Source organism: Phytophthora cinnamomi (genome assembly GCF_018691715.1).
Source record: "Phytophthora cinnamomi strain GKB4 chromosome Unknown Contig8, whole genome shotgun sequence".
NCBI classification, from domain to species: Eukaryota; Oomycota; class Peronosporomycetes; order Peronosporales; family Peronosporaceae; genus Phytophthora; species Phytophthora cinnamomi.
In genome coordinates this window covers 185,407-206,872 of record NW_027150941.1, presented here as the reverse complement: position 1 = coordinate 206,872, position 21,466 = coordinate 185,407, and the positions used below count along the sequence as shown (strand labels likewise).

The following is a 21,466-nucleotide window of genomic DNA, read 5'->3' as shown; positions in this document are numbered from 1 at the left end:
AGGCTACACGGCTGCTCAAAGCTCGAACTAACGCTTTGGCTTGGTCCCTCTCCAGTGTGGAATACTCACTTAAAGCACGTTCACAGCTCTTGCAAGACCTCTCGCGCAAAGGTTGCAGATGTAGCTGCCGTGGCGCACCAGCAACGCCTCGAGGATGACTTCGTATGATAGAACTGATGTCGAACGTAAACCCACGTGCTAAACAATACCGAGGTGGCTCCATCGACGTCTTGCCTACCTCGGGCGGAGACTCTGGAGATAAATACTCTAAAAACGGGAGGGTCTCTGGTCGAATGGTTTGTAGCGCACGTAGTATAGGTTCGTACGCGGCATACAGAACTTTGTGAAACTCAATCAAAAACATTACTGGGTAGCTGCCATCCTGGTTTCGCTGGAGAAATGCAGACGATTGCCACAGATCCAGTGTCACGAAGTCACGGGGCTCGTATGGCTGAAGTGTCACTTCCGCTGTGCTGCGAACAAGGCGGTCAATGTTACGAACAACAATCTTGCAGAACACCACCTGCAACTTGCTTTGAGAGTATACGACAAGAGCGACCATCGCGTTAAATGGCAGCCGGTCGCTCTTGCGCCATAGTTCTCGACGAGTCTCAACGTTGTCCGATTCAGCCATCTCCGGTGTTAATGGTTGTGGGAATCGCACAGTGACACAAAGTCCGAGGTGCTCCACGGGTTTCTCAAAATCGCGATCAGCTCGGCTAGATGAATGCGCCAGCGCCGTGAACGTTTGGACAATTGGGTACGCATTATAATCTACATTGGCATCTCGTACGCGCCCACCAGCGAAATTCCCCCCACCGACAGTCAAACGACATTCAAGGTCACGCAGACAAGTTCGAATTGAGCAGCATACGTCTTCTCGATACAGTCGAAAATGTGTATCCACCCAGCGTTCTGGTCCTGGGGGTAGCCAGTGAGCATTTTTGTGAAACGGTAAATTTCCTGGCACCAAAGGTGGCACTCGCGAAAAACACTCTTCAGTCGTGGGTAACAACTGCGTATCGTTAATGTCCCGGTGATCATTATCGTGGCGCGGACCAACGATTCCGTCAACTAGTTCAACTTGTCCAGGCATCCCAACGTTGATCACGTTCCAAAACTCAGTCGTTGAATCCGACTCCTGTTGGGCTGTTGCTTTTAATGCACCACCGGTTTCAATGTTACGTTCGCCTCGCCGAACCATTTTGTGCAACCGAGCCATTTCTTCCCTCATGATCTTAAAGCACAATGCTGAGTCAAGTGGACATTCGTTCACTTGTGCTTCATCAATCCACTTCGCAGTGAGCGTGTCCACTCTGCTCACTGCTTCTTGAAACGATGTCTCGTAAATAACATCCTTGAACTTGCTACCTAGCACGTATAGCAGCCGAAGGAAAGGGAGACATACTTGTGTAAAACACAGTGGTGCATACCTACGGCCTCCTGTGTTTTGCAAAAAGCTCGCGTGTGGCACCGCACGATCTTCAATACTGTGACGTTTTACGATCTCCTTCAAATTCTCTTGAAACACGGTGCAAAGCTGTGGATACGCAGTCCGAACAAATGAATACACGTAGTTAGCTTCATCCATGTGACGACTGATCAGCTCGATTCGCCGCATCGTGAGCATTGTCACAAACGGAACCAGCCCTCTCTGGAAGGACACCACGTCGCGCTGTCTGCCTGCGTCAGTCGAATACTTGAGCTCCAAAAGCTCCCGAACAATGGATATTCCCCGTCCATCAGTCTTTCCCAACTCTTTTACAAAAGCACTGGTCGTGTTCTCCTTGGTCAGTGCATACAACCCGGAGTTGATGAAGTTCAAAGCTTGGGTCTGGCTGTTCATTGGCCACGGTTCAGCTCGCACCAGAAATCCCTTCCACAGCACCTCCAAGTCATCTTGTCCAGGCGAGAAGCATACCAACGCATCTGAATGACCAGACGATAGCGCATTTGTCATTAGCTTGTCAGCTAATTGGTTGCGTAGCTCTTCCAGTTCAAAAGGAGGAGCCACTCCTCCTAATCCGGCGCTTATATCAATTATTCTCTCTCCGCCAACTTCGCCGACTCCGGTGCTTCTACTTGTTTTTGCCTCAGCGACCTCGATCACATGTGAATACCGACAGGATTCTCCATAGCGACAATTTCCATTGAGGAAGAAGACACATGCTCTCTGGGGCGTAGCTCTGCCGAACATGATCTCACTAGGGAGGATGTAAACTGGCACACGTTAGGTTTTCTTGCTCCAACCTTTCGCATGGTCGTACAGCCGCTTTTTACAGGAAAGTCTCGTCCCAGTCCCCCCCCCCAAAAAAAAAAAAAAAAAATGTGCGAGTTTAGGTGAATACACAGTGGGAGATCGAGTGAGTGCAAGGCTGACGAACTAGCTTGAACGCGTTGACGCTAGAGTAGAACCGGTTGCCGCCACAATGTGCCGTCGACGGCGAGCTGATGCATGAAGTGGACACCTTATAGTTTTGGAAATCAGAAGTCTACATGTATCACCTGTCCAAGTAAACTGTTTTCAGTACTACGTGCATTGTCATCAACAAACTGTTCCGTGTTGAATCGTTAGAACTCAATTAAATGATTGCCCGAATAGACTGGAACTGCTGTTCGAGATCGGAGCATTTCAGGTCATGAAAAGCGAATGCACGCGTCACCGGTCGCTCTTGGTCAGCGTTTACCAGCCCCAGCCACCCCAGGGACGACCCCAGCCTCCCCAGCCACCACAGCCCATTCCGTTACCACAGCCACCTCCCCAGCCCCAGCCTCCGCCCCAGCCTCCGCCACAACCTCCTCCCCATCCCCAGCCTCCGCACTGCTCCTTCTTGTCTCCCGTCGGAGCGTTGGCATCAGCAGCAGGAACTGCTTCGACCGGCTTGTCCGCCGTGCGCAGGGCAGGTTGGTCGGCAGCAGCCACGGTCGCGACAGCAACGGCAGCGACGACAGCGAGCGTTGCGAGCTTCATGGTCTTGGCGATGCGCTTATTCTCGTCCAGGCAAGTTGCGTTGTGGGGATCCTGCCAGTTAGTCGCCAAACCGTTTGGTCAAGAGGGGCAAAAAGCTTCAAGTTGAAGCGGACTGGGACTAGCATGATGGAGTTCGACCGTTGGGCAAGTTCTGGGAAAGAAGCCGCAGCTTATGTAAGTCTCCGTTATTTCCTCGAGAAGTTCTCGAGCTCGGAAGTGTAGTTGCCATAGGATACCGTAGACCATTTCGCCACTCGGTCTCCTGTCGTCGATCGAGCGTCGTTCACGTCGGACCGTGACAACAGGACGGCAGCATATCATGTCTCGGCCACTTCGACCTCTCTCTGCAGGTGGTCGCGCCGTCGAAGACCGGCACGACTGCATCACGCGCTGTCGCCATAGTCCTTCCGCACTTTGTCAACCTCCAACAACACCACACCTCCACGCAGAAAAGGCAAAAAATCATATAATCTTAGCAGGTTATCTCACACTACGCCGTGTCCGGCGTCTGCCAGTGGGGTCCGTCCCCTTCGCGGGCGGAAAACTCAACAACTGAACCAGCTTCACTGCTTCTAACGTCTCAATCTCTCTTCTCTTTTCCCCTCGCTCCGTTCGATCCATCACAAGGGTAAAATAATCATCTTCTCCTCCTTCTCTCTCTTCTTCTCAGTAGCAGCGAACTCCTGGAGCGGAAGCTGGTGGCGTCGTGTCTTCCTCTCGACGTCGGCGACTGTCACTCGCGTCCTCTCCCTAGTACTTGGGCGGGTACTGCTGCGGCGGCGGGTACTGCTGCGGAGGGTACTGGTGGTACTCTCCGGGGGGCGGAGCGTAACCGGCCGGCGGCGGTGCGTACCCCGCGGGGGGCGGCGCGTAGCCCGGGTGGCCCGGGGGCGGCGGGCCGTAGCCCGGCTGCTGCTGCACCACGACGGGCTGCACGTACACGGGCTGCTGGTGGTGGTAGTCGTCCGAGTAGCGGCCGCCGCGGCGGCGGTCGTCGCCCGAGTCGGCGGCCGAGGCGCAGCAGGCGCCGCACAGCGCGCCGCACAGGCAGCACTCGAGCATGTCGCACTCGTCGTCCATGGTGTGGTGTGTCTTGAAGTTGGTGTGTGGTTGGTGTGTGGGGTCCGCGGCGCTCGCTTGATGTGAGCTCGGGGACGCAAATCGGGAAGTGACAGCGGTCGGAGCACGCGTGTGGATTTTGACTGGAGTTGAGTATGCGGAGGGAGTCAGTTCCCGGGCACAGAGATGCGGCTCGATGCGTTGACTTTAAGGATTTTGGCCAATGAGCGCGCCGGTTAGAGGCCGAAGCATCCCCACCCCCTGATGCCGCCAAGGCACATGCATCATCAGATGAAAATCCAGCTTTGGCCGAAGCAAAGCGGCAATTGCAGGTGGCAAGATGGCAGGCGGTCTGCCATCTTGGTGTCGAGCGTTTGTCTTGCAGAAGAATCTGCACGCGATTGTCGCTTTTCCGTCTGCTGCGCCTTGCAGAATGATCTCGTGATTTTTTGCGCTGACCGGTTCGGCACGTTCATGCGTACAATATTCAGTTGCGACCCTCTATGCGCCCTCGACTTGGCGATGTCAATTGTTGCCGGCGATCGCGGCACCGCTCGCGCCCGTTAAAAGCTCCAGGATCGCGGTGAAAGAGATGACTGCACCGCGCACATATCGCATCGAGCAAAGCGGACGTTGCGCTCAATTTGAGCCCGGCCGCAATTGGCCGCAGCTGAGATCCTTGGCAGTCGCAAAATCCGTGAATCCGGCTTGATGGCTACATGCATACGTGTATACGCCTGCAACTTCAACACTGCACTTGCAACAGCAGCGATCGCGGCTGCGTACGTGTATTCACTGGCACTTACTTGATGAAGAGGGGCGCGACGCAGGCGTTCTCCCAGCGCACGACGGTCATGATGAGCTCGAGCATCCAGTGCGCCGCGAAGTTCATGACGCCGGCGCCGATGGACCCGCCGAACGAGATCTCGCAGCCCGTGAGCTGGCCGTCCGCGTCGGGCACGCGCGAGAGCGTCGTCCAGTGGAACAGGTCGATCCACGCCTCGCCCTCGCCCAGCGCCTGCTGGATGCCGGGCGCCGGGATCGTGCGGAAGCACACCGTGTAGCCGCTCGCCGTCTGCAAGCGGAAGAGCAGGTAGACCGTGTGGAAGCTGCGCCCCATGGCGCGGTAGTTGGTGTGGCGGCGCACCACGAGCGCGTCGCGGTTCACCACCTGCAGGATCTCCAGGTCCACGCTCACCTTGGACGAGAACACCACGCGCCGCATGAAGTCCAGGTCGGAGAAGGCGCGCCAAGACTCCTCCATGAGCCGCTCGCAGTTCTGGTTCTCGAACAGCTTGCGAAAGCAGAAGATCATCTTGGACTCGTCATCGTCCAGACGCCTGCGGTCGCTCCAGCCGAAGAGCTCTGAGCCTGTCGAGACGAAGTCCTGGCCCGCTTCGAAGCGCGTGATGACGTCGTAGGAGTCTCGCATGATGGCGAAGCACATCTCGGTGGCCAGCGGCTCGAAGCGAGCGTACGCGACGGCCTCGAGCCGCGGGTCGCTCTGGGTCCTATTAAACTCAGCGGCCAGTGCCTGGGACGAGTCCCGGAAGAGCTGCTGCACATGCAGCACCTTGTGGAGCTGTTTCTGCTCCTTGCGCAGCGCCGCCGCCTCTGACGACAGCCGCAGGAACTTGGCGCGCAGCGTCTGCACCTGCGCTGGGTCCAGCAAGACGCCGCGCTCGTGCTGGTCGCTGTCCTCCCCGGACGTGGCGCCGTTGGTCGCGCGCGTCGCCAAACGCAGGTACTCGCGCTCCAGCGCCTTGACCTCGCCTCGCATCACCTTGAGCGAGCCCTGCAGCAGCGAACGAGCTCAGTAAAGTTTGGTGCAGCAGCACAAGGCGGCGTGGCGTACCTGTCGGCGCTGCCGCGACTTCTTCTCGATCTCGGAGCGCCGCGCTCGCTGGGCGCTGGCGCTGGCATCTGCTGCGTCGGTCTTCCTGCTCTTCTTCTTGGTGGCCGCGGGCTTGCGCGTCTCGCTAGTCGATTTGTTGGCCGCTTCCGAGCTGTTCGGCACGTTCATCACGTTGCCCGAGTCATTTTCGCGCAGCTGGACCGGCGGTTGCGGCGCGACGAGCTCCATGGTCTGCCCCCACACCGAGAAACAGTTGACTATTTTTGTCAGCAGCAGCGACTTGGCCGGGCCTGACTCAGGCGAAGGCAACGCGACGCAACCCACCTGATCTGGACAAGCGCTTGTCTCCTTTGACTGTACAAGTCGGCAGGAATTGCGTCAACGGGCGATTGCACTGATTGGATGAAACGTCAACGAGGGCACGTGCGGCGGGCAGCGTATGGATAGAGATAGATGGCATGGAGTTCACTTTAACTACAGTATGTACAACTTGTACAGTACAAGTCTCAGAGGTTCTTGAGGAACAGCGGGGCCACGCACATGTGCTCCCAACGCAGCACGGACATGACCAACTCGAACAGCCAGTACTTGGACGCCAGGAGCTGCTTGGCGTCGGGGATGTAGCCGCCCGTCGAGATCTGGCACCCGGCTGGACGTCCGTCCTCGTTGAACGCGTGGTTGAAGTGGGTCCTGCACAAAGTGACAAGCATTGAGGTCGTGTGAGCTACAGTACTAGTTAGTTGTGTGTAGATAGGGAGAGACTGGACGTACCAGTGGAAGACGTCGTAGTAGAACTCCTGCGGGCCCAGCGCCTCCTGGATCTCGGGCGCTGGGATCGTCCGCATGCACAGCGTGTATCCCGTGGGCGTCTGCAGGCGGAAGATGATGTTGACCATGACGAAGGTCACCGGGAGGTTGGGGACCTTGTGGTCTCGGCGCGCGATGTAGAGGTCGTCGTCGAGCGTCTGCACGACCTGCCAGCGCGTGGTCACCGACGCGTTGAAGGACAGGTGCGCCATGCTGTCGGGGTGGGTGAAGACGTCCCAGGTCTGCATCAGCAGCTTCTCCGCGCCCTCGTGCGGGAAGGTCTTGGAGAAGCCGTACTGCAGCGCCTGGTCCTCGTCGAGTCGGCGGTTGTCCGTCCAGCCCATGAAGTTGGCGCCCGTAGACACGAAGTACCCGCCGTCGTTGTCAAGCCGCTTAATCGTTTCGTACGTCTCTCGGACCAGCTCGTAGCACTGCGCGGGTGAGCGCAGTCGCACGGGCACCTCGAACGACGCGCTCGGAGGCACGCCAGTGTCCCAGATGACCCCGTCCTCGTCCTCTTCGTGACTCTCTGCAGCGCCAATGGGCCGCACTCCTCTTCTGGCCATCGCCTCCGCCGTGCGCTGGAAGACCTCGTGGCTCTCGAGCAGCTTGAGCAGCTTCCGTCTGTCCTCCTCCAGCGCCTGCGTGACCAGCGACAACTGCGAGTACTTGTGCTTCAACGCGACCGACTGTCTCGAGGCCACCACTCCAGCGGCCTCTTGCCGCGCGGACATGTCCTGGTAGACCTCCTCCAGCTGCTTGACCTCCTGGCGCATGCGTCGCAGCACGTTCTGCCGCCTCTGCCTCGACTTCTTCTCAATAGCCGAGCGTCGAGCTCGTTTGGCCTCGGGCGAGTCGTCCAGGCCGCCCTTGGTCTCACTTGGACTCATGGTCATGAGCTCCTGCTGCCACTCGGCCGTCATGGCCCCCAGACTGGGCGAACCAGCTGCGGACACTTGGGTAGCGCCCGAGGGGGACACCCGCTGCGCCGGACTCGCGTCACATTGACGAAGTGTGACGGACTCCTCTTCCTGGCTCTCTTCACTGACTTGATCGTCGCCGAACGCCTCCAGGAACGCGCGTTGCATGGTAGGGGACAGAGGCGGGAGAGCTTCCACCCCCGCTAACTCCAGCGGAGCGTGATCATCGCGCTCGTCCTGCAGCGAGAAGGCCATTGACGTCTCCCTTCCTTGGAATGTCGGTCACTAACGACACACGACGCTCGCCACGGTAGGAGCTGGTCGGACCTTTTTTCCTAATCAAAAGAGCCACAAGTCGGCTGGGTGGGTTGCTATTGCACGCAACAACCATAAATGCTGTACTACGGGATAGTGTAGTGCTTCTAATAGGTACTGGGGTGGGGTGGGTCATATCTGCTTGAGGAACAGCGGCCCGACGCACGCGCTCTCCCAGCGCAGTATGGAGCACACGAGCTCGAACAGCCAGTAGCTGGACTTGAGCTGGTTCTGGTCTTCAATGGACCCGGCGGCGATCAGCTCGCAGCCTGCGGGGTCGCCGTGCTCGTCGTACATTCTGTTGAAATGCGTCCTGCAAGGCGGGCGACACGAAGCAAAACGTCAGCGGGGGGTCCTCGACCCAGGGCAAGACACGTGCAGGCGCAACGTACCAGTGAAAGACTTCGTAAAAGTACTCGTGGGGGGCCATCAAGTCGTGAATCTCCGGTGCGGGGATCGTCCGCATACATAGTGTGAATCCCGTCGGCGTCTGCAGTCGGAACATGACCTGGATCGAGGCGAACGTCGTCTCGATGCCCGGGATCCTGTGGTCTCGGCGGACGATGAGCAGGTCGTCGTTCAGCTCCTGCAGCACCTCGTACCTCGTGTCAATGGACCTGTCGAAGGACATCTCCCTGAACTTGGGGCCGTCCGAGAAGATCTCCCACGTCTTCATGAGCAGCCCCTCGGCGCTCTCCAGGGGGAACTTCTTGGTGAAGCCGTACTGCAGCGCGCCGGTGCGCGAGTCGTACTTGCGCTTGTCCGTCCAGCCCATGAAGTTGGCGCCCGTGGTCTCGAACTTGTCGCTCTCGTTGAAGCGCTGGATCTGCTCGTACGACTCGCGCACGAGCGCGTAGCACTCGGCCACGCTCATCTTGTTAAACTTGGCGCGGAAGGACGCGCTGGGCGGCACGCCCGTGTCCCAGACCTTGTTCTCCTTCTGGCGCTCGTCCAGGTCCTCGTCGGACAGGCTGCGCACCGTCTTGCGGAACTGCTCGTGCTGCTGCAGCAGGCTCTGCAGCGCCTCCTGGTCCTCCTCCAGCGCGTGGGCGACCAGCGACAGCTCCGAGTACTTGCGCTGCAGCTCGTCCACAGCGCAGGGAGCGGGCTGCGGCGCGTCCTGGCGCTGCGCCAGGGCGGCGTACACGCCCTCGAGCTGCTTGACCTCCTCGCGCATGCGGCGCAGCACGTTCTGCCGCCGCTGGCGCGACTTCTTCTCGATGGCGGAGCGCCGCGCGCGCTTGTCCTCGGCCGTCTGCTTCTTGCTGCTGCTCCTGCTCTTGCTCTCGCTGGGGCTCATGCTCTGGGCGGCCGGCGCTGGCGCGGGCGCGGGCGAGGACGCCGCCGCCGGCTTCTTGACGGAGTCGTCGTCGCTGCTCGGCCAATGCGGCGCGGACGGCGCCTCCAGCTTGATCACGGCCGCGTCCTGGCTCTTCTCCAGCTCCGACATGTCGGCGAAGGCCTCGGAGAAGGCGCGCTCCATGGTGGGGGACAGCGGCGGCAGCGCCGTGAGCTCCAGCGGCGCGTCCATCGCGGCGGAAAATGGGCAACTAACTACCGAACTTCGTGCCGAATTCAACTCAACCGCTCTGTCGTCAGAAGGGAAGTGCCGTCAGGAATGGGAGCGCGTCAAGTGGTCGGCTGCTCGGATTTTTTACAAAGTGACCCATTTTTTCCGGCCGGCATGCCGCTGTCACTGTTTGCTGCGGCTTACTTGTCGGTCTGTATGACGGATGCCACTTCGCCGTTGAGCGCCGACGTCCGATCGGTCAGGATGGGATAACGTGCACCGCATATGCTTTGGCTGAGAAAAATAGTGGTTGGCGTACGTACAGGGAGTGCCGCAAGATTGATTTTTTATAGGAGGGTACAGTAGTCATCTTGGAGAGTACACGTTCCAAGGGCTGAAGGACGACTCGAACGCTATAGTGCATCAGACGATGCGACCAATCGTCAATTCGGCGCCGATGTGAGCAAAAGCTCACTGCGTGTTACTGTTGCTTACGTGTAGGCCGAAGTCATATTCGACGCGCGAGCACGCGCAAGAAGGAAGAAGCGATTAGGATCTAGCATACGCACCTCAAATTCAGGTTGAACGCCCACTTAAATTACCACTCGTTTTCGGTCGTAAATGATGCGTCAAGAGCGAGGAGACCGTGCGACCCTAGTACTGCCCGGATGGAGGCCAGTTTCGCGTAGTGCCGGAAACGCGTGCTATTAGTGAATGTGAATCCAGAGCGGGCTTATTTGTCATCCAGCCAGCGCTGCTCGACGGGTGCGATGCAAAATGGGACTTTTTCGTGTGACGAACCACGAAAATGGGTCCAGTTTTGAGTGGGTCCACTCTCTGCATACAAAAATCAAGTCATCATCAAAACATCAAATCACAAAGATTGCTCGTGCGTACTGTAGTCGGCGACAACGATCATAGTCGCTACAAGTGCAAGTTTTCATTTGCAGCATGATACATGTACAGTAGTGGATACAATATCGTGCCTCGGAACCTGCCTGAGGCAACGCGCTGAGGAAGTCACGGTCGCCTCGCGATCTCAAATCTCACTTCATCAGATCCAACACACGTTTGCGGTGCTGCATGTGGCGTGGATCCCAGCCGCGGAGCATCAAAGCAGCCGCGTCCAGCTTGCTGACGAACTGCAGTCCCGACTGTCTCTCGACGTCCTCAACGATCGTTGACGACGAACGTGTGGACCAACAGCAAGCCTGTGGTCGAGTCAGCAACGCTTGCTTTTTGCCGTGCATAGAGCCCTGTGGCGGTACAGATAGAGCCGTGCACCCAAGGTTGAAGCGCAATGGAGCTGAAAGGAAAGCCTGAGTCGGGCTAATATCCTGGCGGCGCACGCACCGGTATTTGCCGCTTCCTTAGCGAGCACTTCTAATTCCCTCTACGACCTGACTGTCGAAGTACCAAGGCTATGATAGAATTACAGATCCCATTCGCGGAGATACTGCGGACACGAATCACCACAGCCAACTCAAAAGAGGAGTGGAGGCCCAGTCCAGTCAGCGCGAGCAGAGTGCTGATAGGTGTTTGCATCCTGTTCACTGACACTCACTTCAGATTAAATACTGGCTAGAATGAGTCAACAGGACTCGGCGCGGATAATACATGAGCATACAACGTCGACAGCATGAGTCAACGGTTCGCACAGAGCAGAGCGCACTCGACGACAGAGGAAAGTGAACAAGGGGGAGGGGATTTAGTATAACCTACCGTGTGCCGAAGATACCCAATAACTTAGACAGTAAAGTTTGTATTCTACGTCTGCAGAAGAAACAGAGGCGCAATGGTAGTGCTTTCCCAGCGCAGCACGCTGCAAACGATCTCGAACAACCAGTAATTGGACTTGAGCCTGCTCATGTCGGTTATAGTACCAGCCGTAACGATCTCACAGCATGCTGGATTGTCGAATTCATCAAACAAGCGATTGCAGTGGGTCCTGAGTGAGAAAACAAGTTAGCATCCCGGTGTTTACAGCGGTAGAAACTGACAATGATTCTCCGCACCAATGGAAGACGTCGAACATGTACTCGTGGGGTTCCAGTGCACTCTTAATCTCGGATGAAGAGATGGTCCGCACGCACAGCGTGTATCCGGTGGGTGTCTGCAGCCGAAATAGGATTTGGACCGTGGTGAATGTCATCGGATACGCCGACGTTCGGTGGTCGCGACGAATAACGAGTAGGTCGTCGTTCAACACCTGCAGCACTTCGAAGCGAGTCTGAGCAGACTTGCCAAAGGCCAAGTTCTCCAACTTAGGGCCGTCCAAAACGGTGTTCCAACTCTTTGCGAACACTTGCTCCACGTTTTCGAATGGAAATGCTTCGTGAAGCCGTACTGCAGCTACTGTAACTCCGGGTTATACTTGCGCTTGTCCGTCCAGCCCATGAAAGTTGCTCCAGTAGTCTCGTAACTCTCGCACTCCGTAAAATTTGCGAATCTCGTCGTACGTATTTCGCACAAATGCATAGCCTTCCACCATCGAAAGAGGGCGAAATCTCGCCGTAAAGGACGACCTCTCCGAAAAATACTCGTGGGACTCTAGAGAACCTTAGATTTCGGGTGCCGGGATAGTGCGCACGCAGATTGTGTATCCCGTGGGAGTTTTGAGGGAGACGTGGAACTGGACTGCGACAAACGTGACTGGTATATTTGGGACTTTGTGATCTCGACGTACGATGATGAGGTTGTCGCTCAGTCTCTGCAGTAATTCTTGATGAATCTTGATGGCCTTCCCAAAGCCAATGCTTGCCAGCGAGGCGTCCAAAGACACAGACCAGCTTTTGTTGAACACATCTTCTGTACTTTCGAGGGGAAATTGCTTGGTAAAGCTGTACAACAACGTCTGTGAGTCTGGGTTATACTTGCGCTTGTCCATCCAGCCCATGAAACTTGCCCCAGTCGTTCCGTAATTCTCACATTCCGTAAACGATCGGATCTCCTCGTAAGCATCCTGCACAAATGCATAACCCTCAGACAGCGAAAGCGAGCGAAACTGCGCAGAGAAAGACGAGCTCGGAGGAACAACACTGTTCCACACTGTCCTCGCATCTTCAGCTTGCTTTTCCTTGCACATGCTCTTCACAGTCCTGTGGAACCATTTGTGTCAACGCACGCGCCACTAGCGCGAGCTCCGAGTACTTTTGTTGCAACTTTTTCATGGAAGCAGCGCCATTCAAATTACTGGGACCATTCCATTGGACCAAGCCCATAGATTCTTCAGCGTCTTTCATGGCGGCCATGTCAGCGTACACCTTCTCCAAGTGTTTCACTGCATCTCTCATGCGATTCAGAACGTTTTGTCTTCTCAGCCGTGACTTCTTCTCAATGGCTGATCGTCTGGCACGTTTCGCTTCGGCAGTGGCCTTAAAAGCGGTCGAGTCCTTCCTGCACGGTTCCATGTCGTCGCACCCGGTTGACGTCGGCGGCGGTGTAGCTATCCGGTAGCTGGTCGAAGCATCGATATCATTGCTGTCTGGCCAGGTTTGTCCCCCCTCCACCGTCGTCATCACTGTAGAACCATTGAGCTCTGAGTCAGTGAACGCTTCCAAGAACGCACGCTCCACAGACGGAGGCAACGGTGCCTCGAACAACTTCGGTAGATCGTACATTAACACGGGTTCGGTCATTGTCGGAATGACGGGTTACCTGCATTGTCATATTTGTGTGCAGTGTCGCCGATCTGTCGTGCTAACGTTAAACCTTGTGGCCCGGATCTTATGACGTGGCGTAGAGGGGACTTGGGGCGCAAATAATGCTTGCAGAGGGTCAAGTTCGGAAGGTCGTGACATCTTGTCCACGTGTTCATGTATATTGAGGATAGTTGATATTATAGGTGTCCGCTAAGAAACTGTGGTACGCATTTGCAAGATAAGATATGGTAGCTGACCTGAAAAAGCGAGCTCAAAGTACCAAGTGCAGTAAACCCATACTGTAATGAAAGAGAACTGCGCAACAGGAAACCCATCTCATTAAAGTGAAGTGGCGCACTAGGATCAACTTGTTGCCAACAAGACATGTTGAGATAAACAGTGTATTCTGTTGCTTTCATAACCACGGAACGCGAGAGGGAATTCGGTACTTGAAGAGATCATCAAAGGGGTGTTGACCGAATGAGACTCATCATGCGTTCACTGGCAGGGTGGACTTGCAGAAATACTTCGTCTATCAATTGGAGTGTGCCGTCAAATCATACGAGGTGTCTTGACCTCTTTCGAGACTACAGGCTGTAGTAGTCTACAGTTCATGACAGATGAACTTACGTCTCCAGTAAAAACACAGGCGCAATGGTGGAGCTTTCCCAGCGCAAGACGCCACAAACGATCTCGAACAGCCAATAATCAGACTTAAGGCGGTCATGATCGCCGATAGACCCACCATTCACAACCTCACAACCTACAGGGTTGTCGTATTTGTCAAAGAGGTGATTGTAACGGGTCCTGGATCCAGGTTATTAAAGAAGACAAGGTTAAAGGTGCCAGCGACAAATAGCGTGTCTTACATTCCGTACCAGTGGAAGACGTCGAACATGTACTCGTGCGGTTCAAGCGCATTCTGGATCTCTGGGGACGAGACTGTGCGCAGGCAAAATGCGTATCCTGTAGGTGTCTGCAGTCGGAACATGATTTGAATGGAGGTAAGCGTTATCGGGAATCTTGGTGTTCGGTAGTCGCGACGGACCACGAGTAGATCATCGTTTAGCACCTGCAGCACTTCGAATCGACTTTGAGTAGATCTATCGAAGGCCAAGTGCTCCAACTTCTCGCCGTCTGTAAACGTGTTCCAGCTCTTCGTAAACACGCGCTCGGCGTCTTCAAATGGGAATCGCTTTGTGAATCCGTATTGCAAGACGTACGTATTTGGGTTATACGTGCGTTTGTCCGTCCAACCCATGAAACTTGCTCCAGTCGTCTCGTAGCTCTCACATTCCGTAAACTTTTGCATCTCCTCGTACGTATCCCGCACAAATGCATAGCCCTCCGCCATCGAGAGAGGACGAAACCTCGCTTTGAAGGACGAACTCGGAGGCACTCCACTGTCCCAAATAGCAAACGCATTTTCTGCTCGTCTCTCCTCCGATGATCTTCTCACGGTGCTGTGGTAACGCTCGTGCTCTTGCACTAGCTTCAATAGATTGGCCTGATCTTCTTCTAACGCATGCGCCACGAGTGCCAGCTTCGAGTACTTTTGCTGTAACTCCTCCATGGATCTGAGACCATTCCATTGTATCAAACCAACGCGCTCTGCGTCCTCTTTCTTGACGGCCATGGCAGCGTACACGTGTTCCAACTGCTTCACTTCTTCTCGCATCCGTTTTAGCACGTCTTGTCGTCGCTGTCGTGATTTCTTCTCGATAGCCGATCGTCTGGCACGCTTGGCATCGGCGGCGTCGATGAAAGTGGCTATGTTTTTCATTTGCGGGTTTATCTCCAGGTCACATGACGCTGTAGGGGGCGGCGTAGCCATCTGAAAGCTCGAAGTGTCAATGCACTCGTTCTCCGGCCAGCTTTGTTCCGTTTCCACCTTGATCATTACTGATAGATCATCGAGCTCCGTAATGTCGGCGAACGCCTCCGAGAACGCGCGCTCCATAGCGGGAGACAGTAGCGGCTCGTATGGGTCCAGGGTCTCGCAGCCAGCGCTCAGAATCGTTGGCATGGCTCCAACGCTTAACAGAGAGACGCGAAATGACCTCTGTCGAGTTGAACGACGCCAAGAAGAGTATCGGTTCATGGTAGGGTAAGGCTATTATTTGTCGTCGAGGACGATGAAGTGGTGTCATCTGTAAGGTAAGACCCAAGTATGGGTTGCAGGAGACAAGGGCCGAGAATATTGAGCCAGGGAGTCAACACCAATGGTCTAATAGGCTCAGCTGCAACGGTGTCTGATCTTATACAGCTAGAGTTTCTCACAGGGAACGAACAACTGAAGTAAAGCGACATCCTTCCAGTAAGTTGAAGTGTATTTGGCTTGCTGCGCTCGAATCTGCATTGGGAGTAGTGCTCGCACATGCAGGCAGTACCTAGACCGGGTAATTTCCGACTTGGGTAATCGGTTCCGGCCTCCGGGCTCTCTGCCCCCTGTCCCCGCGCAGCGTGTGTTAGCTCAAAGCAACCGCACTAGCCATGTTAAAGATACGTATTTACTAACCCCCGGACACTTGATCAACGGGTTCGCGTTCCCTCCCGAGTGCCCCAACCAGTTCAAGCTGCTTCGTGAAAGCGTGTCGACTTCGACAGGCTGTTGGGAAGAGGAATACAAGGATTGAATTGACCACAACGAAACAATGGTGACCGACTTCTACTGTCCAAGCACCGCCAAGAAAATTGGGCGTCAACCCCCAAGCATGAGTACCAAGACAGCCTTCAAGGCTCAAGAAACATTTAGGTCAACTGTGCAATCGCGATTCTAGCCCATGATGGCTACCGGCAACGCAATAGGCTCAGCCTACAGAAAAATCCAGGACTCTATAGTTAAAAACACAAATAGAGGTTCTCTGACCCCCCCCCGCACATGCAGGCAGTACCCACGACATTATCTAGCCGCTTCCAACAAGGAATCACAAATGACAGGAAGTATTGCAGATACATTCTCCAGATAATAGTACTAGTGAATATTACCCTCTCAGCAGCAATACATGAAATCGACTGCATACTGCACTAGTTGTCAAACGACAAAGCACTGCGCAGGTAGTGGTGTCGTGTAGGCAGCAACGCACATATTGTTTTTTTGTTAGAGCTGTAGAACAGCGGTGAAGTGCTTTGAGTCGTAGCACACCAGGTAATATTAACTGAATTAAATTTGTTTTAGCAACAGCGGCGCGACGCATGTATTTTCCCAGCGCAGCACCGAGCACATAAGTTCAAACAGCCAATACCTCGACTGCAGCTGATTATGATCGAGAACGGATCCTCCCGATACGATTTCACAACCTGCAGGGTAGCCGAGGTCGTCGTACAAATGGTTGAAGCGCGTCCTGTAGGTTTTCGTAGCAAAAGTAAACTGATCAGAGTTATAAGTAGGGGTGAAACTGAGTCTACCACGTACCAGTGAAATGAATCGTAAAAGTATTCGTGAGGTTCCATAGCACGTTGAATTTCAGGCGCTGAAATGGTCCGGCTGCACATTGTAAATCCTGTGGGGGTCTGTAAGCGGAAGATAATCTGAACTGAACCGAAAGTCATCGGCATACTTGGAATTTTGTGGTCTCGCCGGATAATTATCAAGTTGTCGTTCAATACTTGAAGCACCTCGAAACGAGTACGAACCGATCGGTCGAACGACATTTCCGCCATTTTGGAGCCATTTGAGAAAATATGCCAGGTTTTCATGAGCAAGCCCTCCGCGCTCTCAAGCGGGAAACGCTTGGTAAAGCAAAACTGGAGTGCTTGAAGCTCACGGTCAACCTTGCGCTTGTCTGTCCAGCCCATGAAGCTCGCGCCGGTTGTTTCAAAATGATCAGCGGCGCAAAACCTTTCAATCTCCTTGTACGTCTCGCGTACAATCGCATAGCACTCCTCCGGGGTGTGCAGCCGGAACTTCACGGAGAAGGATGAACTCGATGGTATGCCGCTATCCCACAGCGCACTGTCATCTTCCCTTTCGTCCGCCAAGTGTTGCAACCTCCGGTGGAAAATTTCATGACCCTCAAGCAGTTCCCGGAGCGTTGCCTGATCTTCCTCCAGCGCGTGGACCACCAGTGACAATTCCGAGTACTTCCGCTGCAATTCCTCCATGGACGCCGCCGCCAACCCTCCGCTGCCATGAGAACCACCACCACCACCTTCCTTCCTGGTGGCAATCTCCGTGTACACGTTCTCGAGCTGCTTGACCTCCTCTCTCATCCGCTTCAGCATCTCCTGCCTCCTCTGTCGCGACTTCTTCTCGATAGCCGAGCGTCTCGCTCTCTTGGCCTCGGCCGAGTCCTTGAACGCAGCGGACGAGTCCATCACGGAGTCGATGGGGCTCATGTGGCCGATCTCGTCCCGGGCCCGCGACGTCGACGGGGGCGGCGTCGCCATCCTCAAACTCGTCGCCTCGGCGTCGCGGAACTTGTGCGGCGTCGCGTTGGCCGCTTCGAGCTTGACGTCGCAATTGTCCAGCTCGGACAGATCCTCCAGCGCCTCCGAGAAGGCGCGCTCCATGGTCGGGGACAGCGGCGGCAGCGCGCCCAGCTCCAGCTGCTCCACGTCCTGGTCGTCCATGGACGACTCTCTTGCTGCGGGCGAGCGACTGACTCTAATGCACTGACGAGGCCGCAGCAGTAATGGAACTGAGGTTCTGACCCCAAGGCAGAGAGCAGTTACCCAGCTGTGGAAAATAGGATTGCTACTGTAATAGTGCCAATCGGCAATCACTATCACCAGAGTGTCCCCATTCTACTTTTTTACCCCTGTCAGTTGCGAAATAAGCAGCCGCAAGTCCAGAGAACCGATGTTAGCTACTAGTACCAGCTACAAATAGTTTTTCTTGGTTGCCTGGCAGCTTAACGAGGGAAATTTTGGCTTAATTGTTGGGGGTACAAGCTAACGTGATGAATATCATAGCAAAACATTCAAAATTTCAACGTTTTGGAAGCTTAGCAGCTCTGTGAAGTAGCAGGTAGATCATCTACCGTAGATGTTAGAACGATTACAAGACCAAACGAATAGAATACACACCAATGGAAACGTAAGCGACGTTATAGACTACAATATTTTGTATTTAAGATTGTTGAAATTACATTAAGGGAATTTGCCAATTTAGTGCACTTTTCAAAGGGCATCAGTCAAGGCGCGGTAGCCGAAAGTCTACTGTGAGTTTCAGTGTGGAATATGCATGCCTAGACAGGTGTTTGTTTACTCTCTTTCATAGATTGATTCTGGTGTGGAGAGGCTCTTATTGGGTAGTTTGGATGGATTGTAGTGAATGGCCTATTTCTTGATGATTGCCAGTTTAGTGCTCCGGTTTAGCTTAGTATTTGTATGAACCAGCAACTCTCAACTGGGACAGTGTTTCTTGTTAGGTAACCTATAATACACGATAAAAACGCAAACACATCAGTATTGAAAGGATATGTATCTTGGAAATAATTTGTCATTTCGACAGTGCTGAAAGCTCAGTCGGTTAACGCCGCTGGCGTATTGAGGGCCCTACGGGGAGCAGAGTTGTCGCGGGTTCGAGTCCCCTCCGACACGTTAATTCTCCGCACTGTTATAAAGGTACGATTATCTGCTCATCTGTGTGTGGAATTGACTTACAGTAACTAACATTGTTTTGCCTGTCTGTCTTATCTCTTGACTAAACTATCGCTTCAAACAGCGATTGCTCGGGTGCGCTTGGAGCATTTTCAACCTCCGTATGAACCGGTGTCAGTCGGGAACGTTTTTGCCGTGCCTTTCGAGGCTTTGCTTGTAGGTTCTCTAGTAGTTCACGGGTTAGCAATCGCCCACCAACTGTCGCTGTCTTCCGCTTCCTGCATTTCGTGCGTGGTGGTGGGAGGACGAAAAGCTGTTGTTGCACGGTTTCCTTCACGCGAAGCCAAGCGGCTTGCTTAATCGACGCCGGCGCTCCATTTCGAGCAAAATTCTCGACCACATGGTGCATTCTAGCCAAGGATAGCGGAAAAAGCCCGCATGCTTTGAAGCCGGCTTTGATGTTTGGCGATAGGTTTTCGCTTTCCCACGCCAGCGCCGCGAGCTTGATTGCTGTTTTCTTGTCGATCTTGTAGTCACCACCGTCGTTTGTAAACGCCTCAACTAACCCTCGCAGCTTTCCTTTAAATGACGCAAAAACAGCTACGTCAAGGGGTTGGAACATATGCGTGGCATTGGCAGGTAGGCATACTAGTTGAATCTGAAACGCACTGGCCACGTCTACCAACTCCACCGAGTAGTGTGAGCTGCATCCGTCCATGATAAGCAGCAGAGGTCTAGCAACGCTACTTGGTACCGCGGCAGCAAAGAACCCAAGCCAGGAACGGAACAAAGTGCTGATCATGAATCCAGATTCGGTTGTAGTCACCGCAGCACCTGGGATACCACAGCCGTCCATTATTTCGAGCGAGACCGTCTTCCCCGGAACCACAAAGAGTGGAGAAACCACTGCTCCTGCCGCACTGCCGCATGCCACCACCGAGAGACGGAAGCTTGTTCCGGCATCGCCGTGTGCCAGACGTTGCTCGAACCACGAGCAGCGACGACCTTTTTGATCTTTGTACTGGTCTGGAACGCCGTTTCATCAACTTTAAAGAATCTCTCCGGGCTGTAATGGCCTTCAATATACAGCTTAGCCAATGTTCCAGACAACTGCCAAATGTCAGCAGTGTCAACCGCATTTCGCGGTTTCGATATCGACTACGATGTCCGTACAGACAGAGCTGGGTGCCACTTGATAAATCGCCTGTACCAGCCGTTACCAACACCAGTGCCCGTAGTCATCGCAGCGATCGTGCTAACCTTGGCAATGATTTCCCCACGCTTGACCGGCTTCCCGATAAGCTGTCGCCCCATTATCCACTCACAAAGGTTTTGCTCTGCCTCAGATGTCAGGCGTGGTTGAGGGCCACGTCGCTGAGATTCCATCGATTCGCCTTTCTTGCGCTTGCCTACCCACATAATTACCGTGCGGTATGGAATTTTGGTGCTCATGCTGACAGCTTTTGCCTTCTCGCCAGCGACAACTCTCTCCACGGCAGAGTTTAGCTTGCTTTTGGTGTAGTCTCCGCGCTTCTTGGTCATGATTCTCGGGGCGAGGTCATTTTGGTAGTGATAGTCAAATAGTTAAGCTCATGCCACTAGTACTAACTGCAAAAGCAGGCGAGACAAATCGGGTGGTCGAGAGTTAGCCAACAGGAGCTGTATACATAATGGCAGGTTTTACGGTTTCGAATATTTCATCCAGTAATATACCAGAGCTCGTAGGTTTTTGGCGTGATTGGTCGTTTCTATTAGTTCACTAATATGCTTCTAGTGGGCAGATTTCCTTACAGTAATTGATTGTTCCACAGCCCTGTCAGTTACATTGCTGCCCTTTAACAATCATTCTCATGATGTTCCTTATAATGATGTGAATCCCAAATTAAACCCCGGAAAGTCTCTTGTAAAGAGGTGTGTGGCGATGCGGGCTCCAAAATCAGGGAATAGTCTCGCAGCTAGACCTCGATCTCAGACCACTCAACCTAGAAGCTGAGATTAGATCTCAGATCCCAAGCTGGGTGAGGCGTGTGTTCCTCACTCTTGCAATCCCTTGACTTGGTTCTTCCTAAGGCTACGCTGTGGGCCCAGACTTGCGTCGGCCACACCAGCTGCCTCCGAACTCGACAGTTCCCAGATGCCCCCAGAGGAAGCTTGCTCCTTGCTTGGAAGGTCCTTGTACGCACGTGCTGAGTCCGCTGTGCCTCGTTTTCTTGAATATAAACATGTTCACTCCACACACACTTAGTCCACTTCTCTTCTCAGGCCCTTGGACTCTGGGCCTTAACCGCCTCCTCCTTGCTCAGCGACTCCGGCTTCGAGTCGCTCCCAGTCACGACACTTCCTCCGGCGGCTCAACCTGAGAGCCGCACAACGGTCTTCACTCGCCCCTCAGACCAGAGTGGCCCCGAGAGTTGGCTCCGTCTGAGCCTGCCTTGATCCAGGGTTCTCGCTCTGCACCCTGGGACTTCCGCGCACCACGCCTTGATGTAGGCGCCACAGCGAAGCTGGGAACCACTATCCCAGACTATTCACGCCACACGGATACCACTAGCAACCCCAGAAACCGCTATCCCAGGTGTTGCTCTGCCGAAACCTCAGAGCGGAGCACCTTCCGCCCGAAAATATGAACCACCACCAGGAAACCAGCCAACCAGCAAGCAAAACCAGTAAAACCAATGTCTCGCGTGTGAAGGTACAACAACGAAGGCAAACCGGGACGAAACACGAAAAGGCTTGGTTGTTGAACTTGGATTTATGTGGAGTTAGCTGAGCTTGACCGTAGAACACTCGTAGCATTGCACTTGGCCTTGCACGCGCCGCCGGGGGATGGACTTGGTCCCTGTG

At 54.4% G+C, this 21,466-nt stretch overlaps 6 protein-coding genes across 6 annotated transcripts; all 6 read right to left on the bottom strand.

The window, feature by feature from the left end:
• Positions 1-3,721: 3,721 nt before the first annotated feature.
• On the bottom strand, positions 3,722-4,051 carry IUM83_11626 (uncharacterized protein; the record flags this gene model as incomplete). Its single annotated transcript, XM_067936198.1, has 1 exon — positions 3,722-4,051. The coding sequence occupies one exon, from the start codon at positions 4,049-4,051 to the stop codon at positions 3,722-3,724; it is 330 nt and encodes a 109-aa protein (XP_067798622.1).
• Positions 4,052-4,832: 781 nt separating this feature from the next.
• IUM83_11625 (uncharacterized protein) lies at positions 4,833-6,113 on the bottom strand (the record flags this gene model as incomplete). Its single annotated transcript, XM_067936197.1, has 2 exons — positions 4,833-5,825; positions 5,886-6,113. 2 exons carry the CDS (start codon positions 6,111-6,113, stop codon positions 4,833-4,835), a joined length of 1,221 nt encoding a protein of 406 aa, XP_067798621.1.
• A 278-nt stretch (positions 6,114-6,391) lies between these two features.
• IUM83_11624 (uncharacterized protein) lies at positions 6,392-7,867 on the bottom strand (the record flags this gene model as incomplete). The annotated part of the gene is made up of 2 exons (XM_067936196.1): positions 6,392-6,575; positions 6,657-7,867. The coding sequence occupies 2 exons, from the start codon at positions 7,865-7,867 to the stop codon at positions 6,392-6,394; spliced, it is 1,395 nt and encodes a 464-aa protein (XP_067798620.1).
• Positions 7,868-8,059: 192 nt separating this feature from the next.
• IUM83_11623 (uncharacterized protein) lies at positions 8,060-9,458 on the bottom strand (the record flags this gene model as incomplete). The annotated part of the gene is made up of 2 exons (XM_067936195.1): positions 8,060-8,240; positions 8,320-9,458. The coding sequence occupies 2 exons, from the start codon at positions 9,456-9,458 to the stop codon at positions 8,060-8,062; spliced, it is 1,320 nt and encodes a 439-aa protein (XP_067798626.1).
• A 1,746-nt stretch (positions 9,459-11,204) lies between these two features.
• On the bottom strand, positions 11,205-15,104 carry IUM83_11622 (uncharacterized protein; the record flags this gene model as incomplete). Its single annotated transcript, XM_067936194.1, has 4 exons — positions 11,205-11,385; positions 11,453-11,700; positions 13,846-13,885; positions 13,957-15,104. The coding sequence occupies 4 exons, from the start codon at positions 15,102-15,104 to the stop codon at positions 11,205-11,207; spliced, it is 1,617 nt and encodes a 538-aa protein (XP_067798625.1).
• A 1,137-nt stretch (positions 15,105-16,241) lies between these two features.
• On the bottom strand, positions 16,242-17,650 carry IUM83_11621 (uncharacterized protein; the record flags this gene model as incomplete). Its single annotated transcript, XM_067936193.1, has 2 exons — positions 16,242-16,422; positions 16,494-17,650. 2 exons carry the CDS (start codon positions 17,648-17,650, stop codon positions 16,242-16,244), a joined length of 1,338 nt encoding a protein of 445 aa, XP_067798624.1.
• Between the last annotated feature and the right edge of the window lie 3,816 nt (positions 17,651-21,466).